At 42.9% G+C, this 19,148-nt stretch overlaps 1 protein-coding gene across 2 annotated transcripts in view; it reads left to right on the top strand.

Moving 5' to 3' along the window:
• The window catches only part of LOC146202756 (uncharacterized), a 69,960-nt gene extending 51,042 nt beyond the window's left edge, over positions 1-18,918 (top strand). Inside the window, exons 5-7 of one of the 2 annotated variants that reach the window (XM_084588313.1) lie at positions 5,262-5,426; positions 7,858-8,041; positions 10,077-18,918. In XM_084588313.1, the coding sequence (XP_084444439.1) occupies positions 5,262-5,426; positions 7,858-8,041; positions 10,077-10,193 (466 nt within the window). In that variant the 3' untranslated portion in view covers positions 10,194-18,918. The remainder of the gene's footprint in view (positions 1-5,261; positions 5,427-7,857; positions 8,042-10,076) is intronic. The other variant, XM_084588314.1, reaches the window with a different exon arrangement.
• The last annotated feature ends 230 nt before the right edge of the window (positions 18,919-19,148 follow it).

Here is a 19,148-nt window from a genome sequence, read left to right as displayed (position 1 = left end):
TCCGCCCTCTGTGGCAGTTTAGTATTTCTGTATACGTTGGTTCCACCGTTATGGGGTCCTCCAGGGCTTCTGACTGCCCTGCTCGGTTCGTGATCTCGCGAACTAGGCTGTCTACCCTCGAGTTACCCTCTATCCCGGTGTGTGCCGGTATCCAGAAAATCCTGTGTTTTAAGGTCTTATTTGGAAGCCTTGCTTCGAGGAGGATGCTCAGCGCTTCCTTGCTTATTTTGCCCCGTGTGTAGTTCCTGCATGCTGCTTTGGAGTCTGTTAGGATTATGAGAGACTTGTTCCGACGGTAACCTTCGGCCGCCGCTAGAGCTACGGCAGCCTCCTCCCCCTCCGTTACCGTACAGTTTCTTAAAGTCGCACTGCTGATTGGTTCCCCCATGTGGTCTACCACTGCTGCCGCGACTCTGAACTTTCTGGTCCTGCAGTCCCATGGGTATAGGGCCGCGTCTGTGTATACTGTATTTTCCATTGTGGCTAGGTTCCGCTGCACATAGTCTGCCCTGGCCTGCCTTCTAGCGGCGTGGAGGTTGGGATCCATGTTTCTCGGCAGGGGGCTGACATCCAGAGTTTGACGGACCTCGTCTGGAATGGTGGCTGTTCTATCTACAATCCCTTCTACGTCGTGTCCTAATCTCTCTAGGAGCTTGCGGCCGGTGACTGTGTGTTGGAGCCTGACTATTTGCGCACTTAGCTGGGCGTCCGTTAGTTCTTCGAATGTGTTGTTTAGGCCAATTTGTAGCAGCTTTTCATTTGATGTGTTTTTTGGTAGGTGGAGTGCCGTCTTGTACGCTATTCTTAGCAGCGCCTCCGTCTGTTCTTTGTCTTTCTTGGTCATGCGGTGGTATGGCAACGAGTACGTGACTCTGCTGACTATCAGGCTTTTGACGAGCTTGATCGTGTCGCTTTCCTTCATCCCGCTTCTGTTCTGCGATACCCTCCTTATCATACGGCTTACTTGTTCTGTTGACGTCTTGAGTAGACTGATTGTGTGGGTACATCTTCTGCTTCCTTGGATTCACATGCCTAGGATGCGTATCGTGTCCCTTTCCGGTATATTTTGGCCTTCTAACCTTACTGTCAGGTCCACCTTGGTGTGGTTGGACCCTACCCTAAGAAGTTCCGACTTCTCCGTGGCACAGGTTAGGCCCCTTTCTCTCACGTACTCTTCTACACATGTTGCTGCTTCCTGCAGTCTCTCTTGCTTTTGTCCTAGCGAGCCTCGATTCGTCCAGACCGTAATGTCGTCGGCGTACATTGCGTGCTGGATGCCATCGATCTTGCTGAGTTTTCTGGCCAGTCCGATCATCGCAATGTTGAAGAGCACTGGTGAGATTACGGATCCTTGCGGCGTGCCCTTTCGTGGGGTGGTGAAGGTGTCGCTTCGCAGGCCTCCCAACCCCACTGTCACTGTGCGTTCTGATAGGAAGGATCTTACGTAGTCGTGGGTCCTCCTTCCGCAATTGGCGTTGTTTAGGCCTTCCATGATGGCTTCGTGGCTAACATTGTCGAAGGTCCCTTTGATGTCCAGGGCCATGATAATGTTTTCGCCAGTTCTGGGTGCCGTGTCTATGATCTCTTCCTTGATCTGTAGTAGGACGTCTTGCGTTGACAGGTTCGCCCGGAAGCCGAACATGCTGTGCGGATACTGCTCCTCGGCCTCTAGATATTGTTGGATTCGCCTGGTGACAATTCTCTCGTACAATTTGCCAAGGCACGACGTGAGGGAAATGGGTCTCAGGTTCTCTATCTGAAGCTTCTTGCCGGGCTTGGGTATCATAACCACGACAGCGTGCTTCCACTCCTTCGGGACCATCCCCTCTGCCCACAGCCTGACTGACTCGAAACAGTGAGGCGGAGCAGGCGACAGACACTGAAATGTATTTTCTTTTTCTCTTTTATGGTAGGCTTCTATCAAACACCGATGGGTTTGCGGCGCCTCCGTTCTGTGGCCCGACTGCAAACTCGCCACACATTGGCCTTTGATTCCCTCACTTGTTGTTAACGACGCCAATGGGCTGCCAGAATGCACTGGGACGAAACGGGCATCCCCCGCCGCCATAACCTCACTTTTCTAAACTAGGCGAAGCATTTGATTGTGTTAAGTTTTTCACACATGAAAAAAAAATGAAAAAGGACTTACTGCTTTGACTCAGCACACTGGCAGTTTGTAGCCAGGCATCGTTTTGCACTCGTCTCGGTACAATTTCAGCCACTGGTCATAGAGAACTGGCTTCTGCCACCCTTCTTTTATAAGAGGCTGATAATTCACAGCAAAGAAGATTCCGCACTGCACACGATCAAGCTGCAGGCAGACACAATCACCGACACAACACCGATAACACCGGCAAGCCGAGACACTGTTCTGCAGTGTAGGATCATTGGATGATGTCGCCTGCTAGCTGGTTTGTGCGCAAAATCTGGATGTACTGGAAACCTCGTGACCGGAGAGGAAAAACTGAAACGGTTGTGCACATTGGTCGTGTAGTAACAGACGTATCTGTGCTAGTTGTAAAAATCGCAGGTTCACCGACATATACGCCCACGCTGGCTGCAGACGTTGCTGATCTTACGCTCAATGCGACAGCAGTCTGAACAGGCACATTACGTTTTTTGTGCTTACTATTGCGATCCGTACGTAGCGCATGTAGTATGAATGCGGCTTAATAGGTACTAGCAAACCTGCTCAGAAACATGCACAACACAGAAAGGCCCACGAGTCACTTGTCGGTCGTTATTTCTCTCTTATAATATAGAAGGATCGCCGAACCGAGAAAGCCGCTCATAAATTCTGCACCAGGCAATCTCGCATCCGCTATCTCCCAGTATGGCGGCGCTTACTCGTTTTGGTTTTCTCCCGGTAGATGGCAGCACTTATGCATAAGGTCTATTCCTTTATCTGCTCTTGATGCGAAGATACTTTTTCTTGTAATCTAGCAAACCGTCAAAAATTTGTTTTGATAAAATTAGAAGAAATGAACAGATATGGAATTTATTTAGTTCATCTGCACCTTATAAGTTGAATTAATGACCCCGGGAGTGAATAAATTAGTATCTAGGAGGAGATGGGGCTGCAGGTTTCCAAAATGTCATTTTTGAAAAGTTACTTCGAATTTTTGGCCGATCAATAAGTTTTTTTTATGATTCAAACTGCGATACTTGGTCTTGCCAAACTTTATAAAGTCTGTGTATAAAAAGCCTGTTTATTGGAATGCGAGTCATTTTTATTTTTCATGGTAATTCAAACTATATGTCTTTGTGCATCAATAGCTTGGCACCTGGCACATGGCCAAGGTAACGGCTCTGCGATAGGGTAGCATAGTCACGAAGCAGCATCATGTTCCAAACAGGGAGAGAAGTTAAAATCATAGCGGCACCATTGCAAGTGCGGCAGCTAGGGGGGGGGGGGGGGGGTCGCAACACGTCAAAATTGGTACAAAGCGGCAACAGTTGAATGCAGCACATAGCTCTGGGGGCACACACAACTCTGATCTGGCTATAGGGAACCCAACGTCAAGTTTGACTGTGCAAGTGCATCACATGCTCTTCCTCTCGTGACAAAACTCTGCGATGCATGTCGGGCCAATGCCGCCGCAGCGCTTTGATTGACCATGCAACACAAGTTGCGCGCACTTTCTCTTCCCGTGTACGACTCGCAACCGTTGCGCTCGTCTCCTCTTGACTGCAGCGGGGGCAAGCAGACGCCCGACGGCAACACCGCGTACCAATTATGTTCGTCGGGGTTCAGTTTTGTGATGTTTTAAGCGGTATCGCTGCTGCTTACAACCTTTACACTTTGTAGACTTCGGCATGACCATGCAAAAGTGATGCTGGATCAAGGTACCAGCCGACTCCACGAAAACAAAAATGGAGACACTGGTACTGACACTCATCGACATACGGCAACATGCCACCGAGTCCTGGGTGGTTCATAAAGCGCGAGCTGGCTGGCGGTCGAAATAGTCAATCAATCTGCTGCAAGCCTTCCTCTGAGAGTAACTGGGAAATTTTGTTGCTGAAGCAATCAAGATGCGAAGCCGCATCCTGAGTTTGAGTTGTTCATACAGTGCGAACTCAGGTGTTCACATCGAATTTTCTCAAGTCAGCGGATGTCCAACTCAGCATCACTGTCTCGATGTAGACAAAAGGCAGAAACGTTCCCCAGAAACGTGCAACGTGCAGTGGCATCACGAAGTGTGTTTTCGTGCTTCGTCCACATCAAACAGCAGCAAGAGTCAATCAGGGCTGTTCGGGTCAGCAGCCTGGGGCCAAGGCGAATAAGCACCACAGAAACGGAAAAGAGAAAAGTGACAAACAAATGTAACCACGACACGAACACGGCTGAAGCAAGCGCAGTGAGCCGAGCAAGTAGAGTATGAAGACGCAAAAAAGCGAAACGTATTCATGTCACAGATTCGGTTAGGGCAGCCTTTCAATTTTCACTTCGTATACAATGTGATTATTCCCTCACACAAAAGGAATAGGCTGACGAGACAAGCTCAAAATACCAATTCTCTAAACCACGGGAACGCGTTTAAGTAAATCTTTCACAGCAGCCTCAGCACAAGAGAGAAAGTGGACATTCATGAGCGGAACAAGTTTCTCTCACATGCAGAGCAAGTCAGTAGGAGAGTGAATCGCTCGAAGATGGCGCTGTTCGCTGGCGCCCGCAGTTCCACGCTGTGATGTGGGTCCGCTATTTCAGATAACTTTAAGGTGGAGGAAAGCTACCATGGGGCACTTGTCTGGCATAGAAGCGTTCTTTAATTTTTTTTCTAGTTTACGTTGAGTGCGCCTTGTGGATCTTCATTAAGTATCATTGCATTTATTCATTGTGGGTCACAGCCACTGTTTATTTATGTGCAATATACTGCAAGCCCTTTAGATGAGCTCTAGCAGGAAGAGCAACAGTAGCAGTATGATCTTAGCTGAGGAGTATGCAAAAAAAATACATCTTGGGTGGATTTTTTTGCCCCATAGCATTGAAGACTCAATTCGTGTCCAGCGTTGTGAGTGAAAAATTGCAGGCATAGCTCTGCGAGGTGATAGTTGGCAGGTGACATGGCCGAGTACTCACCAGTCAGTGGGTTGTTTCAAATAACGATACCACATTCTGTCACAAAGTTGGGAGGAGCTGGAGCTATGCACGGGCTTGGGCAGCTTGGAAGTCCTCTGCTTAATGTTCGGCCGAGGCCCAGGTCAGAGCTTCATACCATCTTGTGTGCTTAAGCCTGTGATTTTTATGCCACCTGCAGGGTCCAGAAGAATGCACGTGCAGCTGCTGATGTGGACTATCCAGCATACGGGGTGACAGGGCCGAACAAGGAGGGAGCATCACCAACAGCTGACCGCAAGCTGGCCCAAAGCGCCCAGATGTACCATTTCCAGCACCAGAAACAGCAGATGATTGCTGTAGAAAAGTGAGCGTTTTTCTTGCTTTTGGTGTGGGAATTCACTGGCACAGTTCAACAAATGGATCACACTCACCTCTTCTTTTAGTGGTTGTCCCAGAATTAATTTGTCCACTATCTGCCTGTTGCTAAAGAGTTTTTCCCTCTGGTTGCTTTTTATTGCAGGATAAGCAACCTTATAAATACCGTGTTCTGCAACTTTATCAAACCCACGTTTGAAAAATTCTCCCGCCTCAACCAGAGGCTCATTTGCACTGAAACTGCGCATAAAGCTTGCGAGTTGTTGTCCCCTTCTTTACGAGGTAAGTTTGACCATGGTGCTTACTTGGTTTGGCCGCGCATGATGAGAAACCAGAACCGTCTGCGACGAGACTGAGGAGCAAAAAACACCAGCGCAGATTTTCTAGCAAAAGGCAGCTGTGGCATCACTGGAGGAAAGCGCTTCGGTTCAAAAGCACCGAGGCAAGCATGGTAGGTCCCTGTAATGGTGCTAGATGGTGCCACTGCTGCCGTTCGGTGGAAAATTTACGTTTGCGTCTTTTGCTCCTCAGTCTCGTCGCAGACGGTTCTGGTTTCTCATCATGCACAGCCAAACCAAGTAAGCACCATGGTCAAACTTATCTCGCAATGAAGGGGACAACAACGTGCAAACTTTCTGCGCAGTTTCAGTGCAAATTAGCCTCCGGTTGAGGCAGAACACTTATACACTCCTTTTTTTTTTTTAAGCAAAAGTTCCACTGCGGTATGTATTAGCCAAGGTCAACCTGTTCGGCCGCTTGACCTTCAGTGAGCCAGAGGTCACAGTGTGGCTGTGTAGCTTAGCCATGGTGCCACCTATGGTGTACCTCCACTTGACCTTGGACTTTGACCTTTGTAATAATTATAAATTGGTTTATAGGACAGGAAAGGCACAGTATGTCACACTTTCTCCACAGACACCTGAACCGCGCAGTAAGGGAAAGGAAGAAGGTGAGGGTGAAAGCGGAAAAAGAGAAAGAGGTGCCGTAGTGGAGGATTCCGGAGTAATTTCGACCTCTGGGGATTTTTAACATGCACTGACTTTGCACAACACTTTGGACACCTCTCTGTTTTGCCTCTGTCAAAACGCAGCCACCGGCAGTCCAGTTCAAATTTGGGTACTCCGATTCAGTAGTTGAGTGTCTTAACCACTGAGCCACCGTGGTGGGCCAACTTTTGATGGTAGATACAACATCACATGTTCCTTCTTGTAAATGACGGCTTCCTCCACTCCATAGTCTTGGCAGTTTAATGGTTTCAAAACCATGTCCGCCTATCTATAGACCTAAGCCTAACCAAAGCAAAACCCAGCAACCAACCAAGCACAGGGTTAAAGCTCAGCCGTTTTTTCTTGCTCCGCATTGTCTCGTTTGATTTGGTTTATAGAGTTCAATGTCCTAAAGCTACTCGGGCTATGAGAGGCGCCGTAGTCGAGGATTCCGAAAATTTTGGCCATTTGGGATTTAATCTGCACTAACATCGCACAGCACACTGTGACGGGGTGCTCTGCATAGTCTCAAAGTGCAGCTGGCTCCAACAAGCTATGAGCTCATTGCTGGCAGCTATTAAGCAGTTTGTCCACTGGGGTTATTAAATTTTGTATTAGCTGCTGCTTTTGCTTGCATCTCCGCTTCTTGGCTTACTTTTCTTTTTGTGTGTGTGATAAAGAAATTGGCACAGTATGTGTATTTTCTCCGAGCCGCCCTGTTTTTCAGATTCCACTAAATTGGACTTGCACAATACTTTGAATTTAGTTCAGGAACTGTAAAACAGCTCTAGAAGCATTTACTCATTCATGACCAATATTTAAGGCTCTGTAGGGTCTAAAAGTTATGTTATATATAAAAGTCGTACTAAAACAGGTGCCCGCAGTAGAGTTGGGATTTTTTTTTTTTTTACGTAATTTAACTGTGCATGGGCATCGCTCTCACAACTGACAAGCTCAACGCTGCCGTGAAAGGTGCCATTTCTGATTTAAACACAGATTCGCTTACAACTGACGAGCTCAACGCTGCCGTGAAAGGTGCCATTTCTGATTTAAACACACAGATTGGCTTATTTTTCATTGTTGCCACTTTAGTAATGCAGCACACTCTTCTTTGCCAACAAGGTAACCGCACTGAAAATGTGACATCAGCAATGTCCATCACTGCTTTAATGCCGTCGCCCATGGAACAGTGTTGATGAGGGGGACAACGTAGCGATGATATCAGCGGCCGCACATTTCCATTCACTTCTCTCCATAGGTTCTCTATTGGTTTCTGTGAAAAAAAATTAACTTTCTCAGTTTTTGAGCATATTGTTTATCTGGTAGCTTACTGGTACTTCTTTGATATCAAGAAGTTTGACCTGCTTCCTGAGTTGTTGCTTTTTTCTTCAGACTAACCATAGCCATTTTTGTGCTACTGACCCCCTCCTTCAGATGCATGACGATGATGCCCTTGGGATATATGTTACCTCCGGGGCTATTCAGCTCATCCGTCTGGTTGGGTGGTGTTCCCAGGAACCACACCAACCGGCACACCTCAGCATCGGACGTGGACACCGAAGAGGAAGAGAACGAAGAAGGTGATTACACCGTCTATGAGTGCCCTGGCATGGCCTCGGTAAGCACTGTTTATGTACTGAAGATATTATTACAGCAAAAAAGTTGGCAAGCAGAACTTTCGTGGACACCGTAGAGTGCACTTTTGTTGCTCTTTTTATTTTTGTCATTATTGCCCTAGGCTACCTTGTGTGCGAATACAACATGGTAACCCATGTATCATATTGTGCATCGTTTGGGAAAAAATCAACCAAAATTTTGCTGTCTGTTTTTTCGATGCATGAGGGATCAGGAGGAATCGGAAAGGTTATATAGTGTGTGATTCGTGTGATTGGATCTCTTGAAAAAAAAAAAAAAAAAAAAAGGAAAAGAAAGAATTGCAGAGATTAAACAGTGGTAAACCTTGTATAATATGCGAATTCACTAGTTTGATGTAGTTTATCTTGGTAGATGGCAACTGTAGGCGACGTCACTGCCTTCTTGCCCATGACATGACAGGTCAGGGTGTCAGACATATCTCCCGTCTTTCTGATTTACCACATGAAGTAGTGCTTTAGCATTAAAAATTGAGAACTGAAAGGACCCTGATTGCTGCCATGAGAGGCCCTGGAAAGTGCTTGCAACAAATCAATGCAGTACAAAATGTGGCATGCCTGTATGTAGATTTTTTTTGTTGTTGGTGTTATCTAACACTAATGGTCATTACCCTGTTCTCCATGACCAGGGGAGGGGAGGGGGTGGGCTGTTACCCACGGCTCTTGTGCCAATTGAGGACTGATGATTGCTTGCTCAGTTCTTCAAGTGCAGGCACTCACAGAAACTTGCGTCTGACGAATTGCTCTCTCAGTGCTAAGTGATGACAAGGAGCTTCCACAAGAAACACCTTCTGCTCCACTGCAAAACAGGCCTTAGAGTTTCTCTGCTAGTTTGCCACATAGCCACCGCGCAGCTTCTTTCCTCAGTCCGATCGTCTGGCATGTCGATCGTGTCTCAGTAACCATGCTGCTATCATGCAAGAGCAGCCGTGGAGAATGGCGGCACCATTTTTTTTCCTACGCTGATGGGGCTGCTTGAAAGAATTCTAACAGAAATGCGCATCTCGTCATCTATTTTCTTTTCACATCGCATGACGTCCTGAAACGTAACATCATTATGCATATTTTCAAATTTTGACCAGCTGGTTGCAGGGATAGAAATGGCATGGAATCGTTATAGTATTATTCCACCTGAGTTGATGGCCATCGGTGCGCTGGTGCCCGGCTGCGAGGCTCTATTCCTGCTCTCGCTACGGATGAGCTCGCAGATCGCACAAAAGCTTCGTGTGAATGCACATAGTATCTCTTAGTGCTACAGAATGTTTGATCTAAACACCTAGCTCATGTACTCGTGTCCTTCAGAATGGCTGTATCGGATCGAATGTGTTGACCCGTCAGCCATCCGACGTTATTTTTTAAAATCAGCTCCTTGTCTAATGCTTCCTGTGGACAACATAATTTACTGTAAAATATGCATACATTACAAGCAGAGCATCTAATGAAGATCAAAGTAGGTAATGAAATGCTGTTCACGTACCTTTATACAACTAGCTTTGTATTTAAGGTGGCAAGAGTCTGTGAGAATGCCAGAAAACAAAGGTATTAACCTGTTTTATAAGCGGTTCAAGCCCGTTGCGTGATTTTTTTTTTTTTTTACTGTGTTAGCAGTCGGCGCGAAAGTGCTGCTGTCTCTCCCTCTCATAGAGAGAAAGAGGGGCTTAGTATGTACACGAGAGAGAGGAGCCTTCACCCCTTTACTCTTAGCTCATTGAGATAAGTTGGAAAAATTTGTCTCCCACCAGAGAGCCTTTTCCCGCCCACACAGCAGCAAAACTAAAAAGTTATGGCAAAGTCAGATTCAGGGACCTAGTGGCAAGGCGCTTATCTTAAAAGCAAAGTGTACAACCGGTAATGCTAACGTCGATTTCACGCTTCTCGTCATATGATTGCCTTTTCTTTTTCTTCTTCTTTTTCCCCTCGAATCGCCGTAGTATGAAATAAACTGCAAAAATATACCTTTAAAATATTTGTTTCTTTTCTGCTTCACCTAAAATTTTTCAGGGTGGTGAGTTGGAAGTCAAGAACCCTCTGTTTCAAGACGATCATCCAATTGTGCTGGCCACCCCAGAGGATTTGGGCAAGACAGGTGACGATGAGAGAAAGAAACGGTCACCCTGAGGTGAAGGAAAGCTGCCACCTCAATGCCCTGAGCCTACTCTGCTGCTGAACCATCGGAGAGCTCCTGTAGGTCAGATGATTTTGAAACACTGGAATTCCTGGAGAGTTAAAAGAGGCTCTCAGTTCCTATACTGTTTCTCCCCAAAGAATTTTATTTTTATGTTTACTTCTGTTAAAAGTGTTGAAATCATTGTTACAAGTGTTGAGAAAGAGAAATGGGTTGGCCAGCATTGTTACTTTCCACCTCGTTAAGCTCAGGCAGACGTGCAGCATTTTCACAGGGCAATCACACAGCTGCAGAACCGTGCATGTTCTCATTGTGGTGAACGCTTTTCGATTTGGTCAGGACACCACAACTGTTGCATGCAACCTTATGTATAACAGCCTATCTATTCTTGGTACTGTGTTATTATTATTTGCAAGTATTGCTGGATGTTCAGAAAAACAGGTATTGTTGGGTGTTCAGAAAAAATGTGATCTTTGGAATTTTTTAAGTTTCATGTTTGACTGGTGCTCTAGATTTGGTGGTGTTAACTGTGTGTTGCCTTTTTTTTTTTTCTTGGCACCAATTGGTGAATATTTGCTATGCGTTATGTACATGGTGTTTCTCAAAATGTGAGCCAAGGATTCAAAGAAAATGGATTGGATTATGTTGCAGGTATAAGACCGGAGCAGTATTGTTGGTTGTGTAAAGCAAGAGCTGTTTCTGAGAAGGTAGGTGTAGTCTAAACAGTTATTGCATTGTTGAAGGAAGTTCATGGAGCCCCCAATGTTGTCAAGCACTGCTGGATTGTAAAGTAATAACGTGGTAAGTTGCAGTTGCAGAGACTCGACACACTGCATCATTAGTCGGGCAGTGCTGCCAGGTTTCAAATTTCCAAAACACGCACTCTTGCTCGAGATGTTTTTGTATATGCTACTGTTGCAAACAGGGAGAATACACGAAAGGAAAGCTGTCATTGTGAAAAAAATGCTTTTTTTTTTTTTTTTATCTATTTGGTTCTTAACCAACCATTTAAAATCTTCTTACATATATCTCTTGCTGTTCAAAAATATCTCTTGCAGCGTGCACGCTAAAGAAGTTTATAAACATAAATTTTAACAAAGTTATTTAGTAAGCATGAAATGAAATGGACTCCTTTCGGGTGTAGGTAGCAGCCATTAGTACTGATTCAGTTTCACATACCTGTAATGTTTACCACTTCCTTTAGATCTTTGCTCATATTGTGGGTGACCATGTGTGTATGTATGCTTGCACTCACGTGAACTTTTTATTTGTTTATTTATTTATTGCATTCGCTGATGGTCTTGCATGGAATACATGAACTGCGCAATTTCGTTCTCATGGCTGTTTGACTTTTTGTCTCCAGTTTTATTCCAGGGTTGTAAGTTTTGTAACTTTGCAAGAAAAATTTTATTTTGTTTTGTTATCAGATAGCAGCTAGCACAGGACTGGGCACTTGGAGGAAAAGGGGTGAGGCCTTCGCCCTGCAGTAAGTGTTAATCCAGCTGATGAAGATGATGGTGATGTTATTGCGTTACATAGATTTGAAATTGAAGAAAGACACTTTGTATGGTGGCAAGGTTTTCTGGTTCTTTGACAGCAGTTTCCTCAAGGGAATCAAGTCGTGTCATTTGCACTTCACAAATATTTTCAAAGCAGTCTTCTAATTTTATTGGAATGTTCTAAGCCTGAAGAAAAATGCCTTGCCCTCATGAAAAGGTGATAACATGGCGGATCACCACAGACTTCGGGAAGTAATAGTGACATGTTGCTTGCATAGCTGACAAACTTGTTCACTCCGATTCCATCCATGCTGAAAAAGTTATTGACCATGATCCATGCTGAAAAAGTAATTCACCATGAAAAAACATTTATAATCGGAGGGCTGAGATACTGAATACCTGGCTGTCTTGTCCATGATTTGCAGTGCCAAGTCTGTCATTTTATGCCGCTGCATGTTACGTCAAACCATTCTCAAAGTTTTTGAGAAGTACGATTAATATGCAGCAGTGGTATGGTTTTGTGGATGCATTATTTCTGTACCATCTTCAACATTGCATTCAAGTTTGGAATGGAGTACAGCTGCAGTAGTTTAAACAGCTACTCGCTTTAGAGTTGTTTTCGAATGTTGCGGTTTTATTTTTGGCACGTTGATTTTGTAGTACACTTGTAGTTACCTAAGAATTTTTCTAAGAAAGAGTATTTAAAAGCTTTGCAGAGTCCTTCAATACCTTTACTTTAGCATTTTGTCTGGTCGAAAAACGCATGTCTATTTTAACTGTTGCTGATATGTCACCTTGATAATGCTTAGTTGTATATACAGTTGTACTCTTGTCATACAAGTACTTTCAAAGGGTATGGAGTCAAGAGCTTTTGAGATCTGCACTCACTGTATTGAGTTAACAGTTGTGCCATTGCTAAACGTAAACTGAATTGTTATCAAGAAATTCCAGCATGTCACACTAAGATGGTGTGACACTACTGTCGCCGCCAATAGCTTTGCAGGGATACTAGCAGTCGACAGACAAGTTTAATCTGGGAAAACTTAAAATAAAGTGTTTATTTATTGAAATAATATTAATCTATATTGAAATGAACTTTGTTGTCTTGGACAAGCTTTAGTAGCACTTGTGAGGAAGCTGACCTTGGTTGTTTTTGTTAAAAATCTTTCAGGCATGACGTTGCTCTATCATTTCTTAGCGTGCTATTGCAGCCATTCTGCTTACAAGAGCACATGCAGAGATGGCTCGAAGGCCTTTAAGGTCTTAATAGAGTTCCGTACTATTCCTTGACTTGATAGACGATTGGCTTGTTGGCCATAGGAGCCACCCTTGTAGCAGCACGCAATTGGCCTTGAACTCAGTATACTTTTGGTTCATTGCCCTTCAAAATGACTGTGTAATGAGGACACTAAACCATGTTGTTCCGAAATCAGACTGGCCCAGATTATTTTTTTTTTTCAGCCATTCCAGACTTCAGCTACCCGTTCATATACCTTGTGGCCAAATTTGTAAAAGGTGAATGGAAGCCGTTACCAACGCATCTGGCAGCCTAATGACTGCATTCGCTATAACTGTAATGGTCTTCACTTTTTTTATTTTTTTTTTTGTCTGGGGCAAAATGTTTTTTTTTTTTTTTTTTTTTTTTTTTTTTCAACCATTCCAGACTTCAGCTACCCGTTCATATACCTTGTGGCCAAATTTGTAAAAGGTGAATGGAAGCAAACGCATCTGGCAGCCTAATGACTGCATTCACTATAACTGTAATAGTCTTCACTTGTTTTATTTTTTTGTCTGGGGCAAAAAAAAATTAAGCTTAAGTTTATGACCTTTTTGTTTTGTTTTTTTGCCTAATAGTAGTTCTCACATTTGCATATGAGGGAAAAATAGTTTCCATTGCCTGGCAATTGCCATTTCCAACAAGTGACATTCTCTTCATCGTTTATTTCCTGCCAAAATTGTCTGGCGAAATTTAATATTTGCTTAAAATGGTATATGCAACCAAATGAGCTTTGGAGCTCATTTAGGACAAAGTCTCAGCAAGACCAGGAACATTTAGAATGAATTGAAAGCGGAAGAAAATCATGCGACATGCATCTTAAAGTTTGAATTTATTACTCTGCTGAAAATATGTTTCCAGTACCGCGTTGCTATGGACCACTATTGCTGTTTGGCACAAAGTTTGTATTTTGGGGTGAGCAATGTGACAATTTCAAGATTTTTTTTTTTTTCCCTTTAGAAAGAGACTTTGATGACATAACACCCTCTTCTCTTGTGTTGCTACAGCAGGCGGTAGTTTAGTTAGTATTTCAGAGCCACTATTCTGCTTTTCTCAGTCCTTTTGGCGCATCCAACAGAAAAATGTTGCAGCCTTTTTGTGCAAGTTTAAGCAAGTGATACCACATAAATTGGTGCAAAGGTGACCACAAATGCAAAGGACACAGACTTGTCTGTGTCCTTCCTACTAATGTGCAGTCATTATTGCAGCAATTTTCTGGCCAAGAACAATAATGAACCTACCTCTCTAAACAAGTTCTTTTGTAAAGCTATTCTTCGCAGCGAAATGTTTGATTATTGCCGTGCACACATTTTCCTTGCATAGCAATATCACGCTGTCACTGCCATCATTGGTTGGTGGCATTAGGTTTTGTTGTGAACGCAAACATAACAAAATGATATTACCGTGGACAAATGCAATTTGTTGGAAATGGCAAATAATTCTCGTGTAAGCAGGGTAAGGTTTGGTATTATGTAACAGCCTTGTTGAAGAAATTGTGAAATCGCTGCTTCAGGTTTGTGCGTTCGGGACTTCTCAAGGCAGTTGTGTTTCCTTTTTTATATCCATTACATTGCCACGCACCATTTTTATTTTTTTGTGCAGTGCGGGATTTCGTGAAACGTATTCTAGTCTGCAGCATTTGCCAAGGCATTATTTGCTGGAATTTTCTGTACAGTGTTGCACCGAATAACCTTCACAACCACTTGAATTTGTTGCCATGGGCCGTTTCTAGTTTTCTGTGCAATGGGAGAGTTGATGAGACTTATTCTGGTCTACAGTATTTGCCAAGGCATTATTGCTGCATTTTTCTCTACATTCTGCAGCAAATAATGTTCACAACCACTTCAATTTGTATTTGCACTTGTAGTCTGCAGAAGGAGGTAATGATTTGCATTCAGTGCATTTGTGAACATTTTGCTTGCTTTCCACCTATTTTTATGCAAGAGGTATGTGTGAGGACCTTGCAACTTTTTGTGTAAAGGAACTTTGCCTCTTTTATGCTTCATGCCTGCATTTATATTTATCTTTCTTTGTTAGGCATCCATAATGCTGAAAAACTGTTAGTGTTCCTTTTTACTATGTTGATTTATCGTTCCTTTTATAGTCCTGTGTTTGTTATCTTGCTGTTGGTAAACGTTCTGGAAACTTGCTATTCCGTGATTTTTGTCTCTCTGTGCCTTTTCTGTTTTCCTCTGATTGGCTTTAGGGAGAGGTTCATTCTGCATGTTCAGCTTAGCTTTCACTGAGAGATATGTTTCTTAGGATGATCTCTCTCTGTGTGCTTTTAGCCAGATTTTGTACCATGCCCTAGATGTCGCTCTTCACTGAAATGATTCAAGCCAAAAACTGTTGAAGGTTAAACTTTTGACCCACCCAGAATGTATTCCATTCTAATCTTCGTATGTCATTTTTTTGCCGCCTTAATTGATACAGGGACCCCTATTGCTTAAGAAGGGTAGTGTTTAGTTGATGCAAACGCAGTGCATAAATATTCTTGCCTGAAAGGAACAAAAGAACAGTACTTGAGCTCTTGGTGTGATGATGCTATATGTCTGCTTCACATCGGATTTAGGAGCTATGATTAGGGATAAAAAACGATTAAAGCGTGCATGCCACTAGGATTTTATTTTTCAAACTAAAAATCCGCCATTTCTTTAATTAGCGGTACAATGTATTTAAAGTCCTATAAGAATATTAGGGATCTAGCAGTGTCTCTTTTTTTTTTTAAGCCATGAGAGCTGCAGTGTTAAAATAGGGAGCCAGTGTGGTGTTACCTGTGCATGCTAGCGCATTCCTCTTTCAAGAACAAAGATATACTTGTGAAGGCTTTAGAGTAGTCTTTAAACCTGCATCTGCAAGTAGCACACCATAGCCCCAATGACTGGGTCTAATTTGAGTACAAGTGCAGTCTACATACTTGTTAATGCACTTGACATGTCAACACTAATGAGTGGGCCTTGCCAACTAAACAATCAGACTTTGTGTAGCACATTAGTCCAATTTTCACTTCTGTCCAGAGATATTATATGAGTGCTTATGAATCATGCAGTGTTGGCTGACAGCTGCTGCACTCATCGAGTCATATCTTTGGATTTTCAACACCTCTCAGTTGGTTGTTGTCATGCAAACTTTTGCCACCTTCTTTTTCCACTTGTGCGTAATTGCAGTGTCCACGGAGTGGACCGTATTCTATTGTGCAAGTGTACATTTTTGTGTCAGAAGCTGGCTGTAGTAGACCTGAAACCTGAAAATTCCAAAAAGCAAACAAGCTATAAATTTTGCATGCAGGCTGTATATTTTCTTTGATCAAGATTTTCATGAGCAGTTAAAAAAAAAATTTCACACTTTATGGTATGCTGCCAAGACCCCAACTTTTTGTTAGTTCTGAATTATCACCTGCCATGTTGTTTACGCTGTGGCTTAATGGTTAGCTCTTAAACGAGCTTACTCTGTTTTGGAGTGCCTCTGGTCCAAAGCCACGCGTGCAGTCATTTAATGGTACGCAGGTCCACTGGCAGCAGCACGCTCTGTCCACTAGTCATTTTTTGTTTTTCATTATCAAGCTGAAACTGTGAGTGAAGATATATATATATATATATATATATATATATTACAAATATACGTGTATAAAAATTTGCATGTATAGATGTTTGCGAATTTTGTGTGTGTGTGCCACCCCAAGTCTCTAGTGTATGCAAAAGTACCAGGTTTTTGGCAGTTTGATGTAAACATCTTATTTCTCCCTTTGAGTTGAGCAACCGTACTTGTTCATCTTAAATATTAGTATTTTTTTGTAAATTGACTTTTTGAAGCTTCATTTGCACTGTTTTAGCCCCCACCACCATTCTTTTGAAAAGGGGGCATTGCATAAATACGGTTCAGCATTGCTTGTAGGTAGAAGACCATCTCAGTTGCTGTGTATATGGGCTAAATATTTTGCGGCAGCACTTGTATGCACACCTTTCAATACTGCTCTAAAAATATTTATCGACCACTACTGCAGTTAACCCGGTGAAAAAAGAAAAGAAAAAAAAAAAAAAAAACAAAAACAAAACCACAAAGTTGATTACTTTGCTAATATTAAGAAATTCTGCAGGGAAAAAAAGGCATAGACTGGTTTAGCCTGCTTGCAGGCCCTGTGATTAGGTTTCAGGACTTTGCCACCATAGGAAAGAAAAAAAATTAAAAAAAAAGGTGTCCCTTGCTTTTAAGCAACATTTCTCATAATTTTGGCCATGTTGCTGCAAGGTTTTTCTGTTCCCGTTTCGTTCTGCACTTGTAGAATAAGTGTGACAGTGCTGGTGAGCACCAACCACTTGAGCATCAGCTTAACATTGTGGTACTGTCTCGGAATGTCAAAGGCTGTTGGTTTAGTGGAATGTTATTTGTCTTTGCCAGCTAGCTTTTTAACAGTTCTGATGAAATGCAGACATTTTGTTTGTTGTTTTTTTATTAGATTTGCGCTGGCACATCGCATCTTCAATAACTTTGAATAAAATGTGAGCAAGTCTTCTTCCCAGCAAATTAAGCGAATAAGGTTTGTGAGATACACCTATGATCTACCTACTTATAATGCTTGGTTGTTACTCACTCCTGCCTTATCAGGAAACACACTCTTTTTAGTCTGCACACAGCTTTGCCTTCTTTGCGAGATCTTCTCAGGGCATCTGTATGCATAAGGAATGCTAGCCGATCGTGGACCTGTGCATAGCTCTGTGATAGAGCACTTATGTGATAGCTGCCTAAAATTGCAATAAGACTGCTTACATTGTAGACATAAGAAATGCTTTTCAAATTGCAATGGGGATTCTAATGCAATTTCACATGCAAAAATTGTGGCACTGATTCCGGATGCCAAGTTCTTGTTTTGTGTTTATTCTTTTCAGAAACATGCAGAATACGTTAGTAAATACTGATCATCACTTGGAATTTGCCTTTGCTGAATAAATAAATCGTAATTTAATTTTTTTCTTCGACATAGTTTTGAGTTTCAGCAACCAGCACTCGGCTGTGACATTACATTAGGGTTTGAGCATGTTGGAAATTAAAAAAACTCCTTGTTCACTCACAGTCACTGCGGCTTCTTCAGTAGGCTACAGTAAGAAGCACTGAGGCAACAATTGTATCACACTTTGCATGTGCCTCATATGATCTCAAATGTACTTGCGACATCGCAACCACCATTCAGTTGCAGAGAGTAGAACCGAAAATATGGGGAAAAAAGAAATTTTAAGCCATTTATTAGCATAGGTAAATTCCACATGGCAGTCCATGCTTGCATATCATTCCAAAGAGAGTATGCCACAAAAATTTGTTGTCATCTCTTCAAAGCTAAAGCATCTTGTTGCTATTGTTTCCGTGGCTGCTGGGAATTAGTAAATGTGGAATACAAATAGGATTCACTTTTCACGTAAATTTGTACTAGTATTGTTTAGACAGTATTATGCTGTAGTTTACAGCTAAGAAAAGCCTGATGTGCTCATTTGGCAGCCTGGCTTGTTTTTTTATGTGAACTTTCAAGATGCCCTGCCCTGATCTTGCCAGCTTTTCAGGTACACTTGGTTGCACATAACAAAACAAAAAAATTTTGCTTTGAGAAAAAAAAACATCTGCTAGCACTCTTTTTCTACTTTGCGTACTAGCTGTGCAGAGCACAAGATCATTGGAAACTTGCTAATGCTAGTGTTATCCCCTTCTGCATATATGCTGCCCACCGTACAGCATTCCAGTGTGCAAGGCCAATGCATATCACATTGTGAACATTTGGCACTGTTGTTGGGGTCAACACCTTCCCTCTTTTCTCTGCCTTGTGAATTCTGTGTCATATATATATGTATGTATGTATACACGCACACAGAAGACTTGTATTATCCTTGTGTCTTGATCTGTGCATATGGTCTTGAGCAAGAAATAAAAGCTCTGCAATCTCGCTTAGTTTCCCAATAGTTTTGTATGCTCTGGAGGCCATTGTTTCCTCACTCTGGTTTCAGCCGAGAAGACCAATGTGCTGGTAGGTATTGGTTATTAATCAACTGGTTGTTATCCATGGTCCAAGTCCTGAGGATGTGTGGTTAGAAGGCCCACTTGTGACATATCGTATCTGGAGACCTCTGTAAACACTGTTGCTTTGCTGCCATGGAATTTCTTTGTGCCTCAGTAATACAGAAAGCATA

This window comes from Amblyomma maculatum, chromosome 1 (assembly GCF_055883805.1).
Source record: "Amblyomma maculatum isolate TAMU_Amacu chromosome 1, ASM5588380v1, whole genome shotgun sequence".
Classification (NCBI taxonomy): domain Eukaryota; kingdom Metazoa; phylum Arthropoda; class Arachnida; order Ixodida; family Ixodidae; genus Amblyomma; species Amblyomma maculatum.
This window is presented reverse-complemented; position numbering and strand designations above follow the sequence as displayed.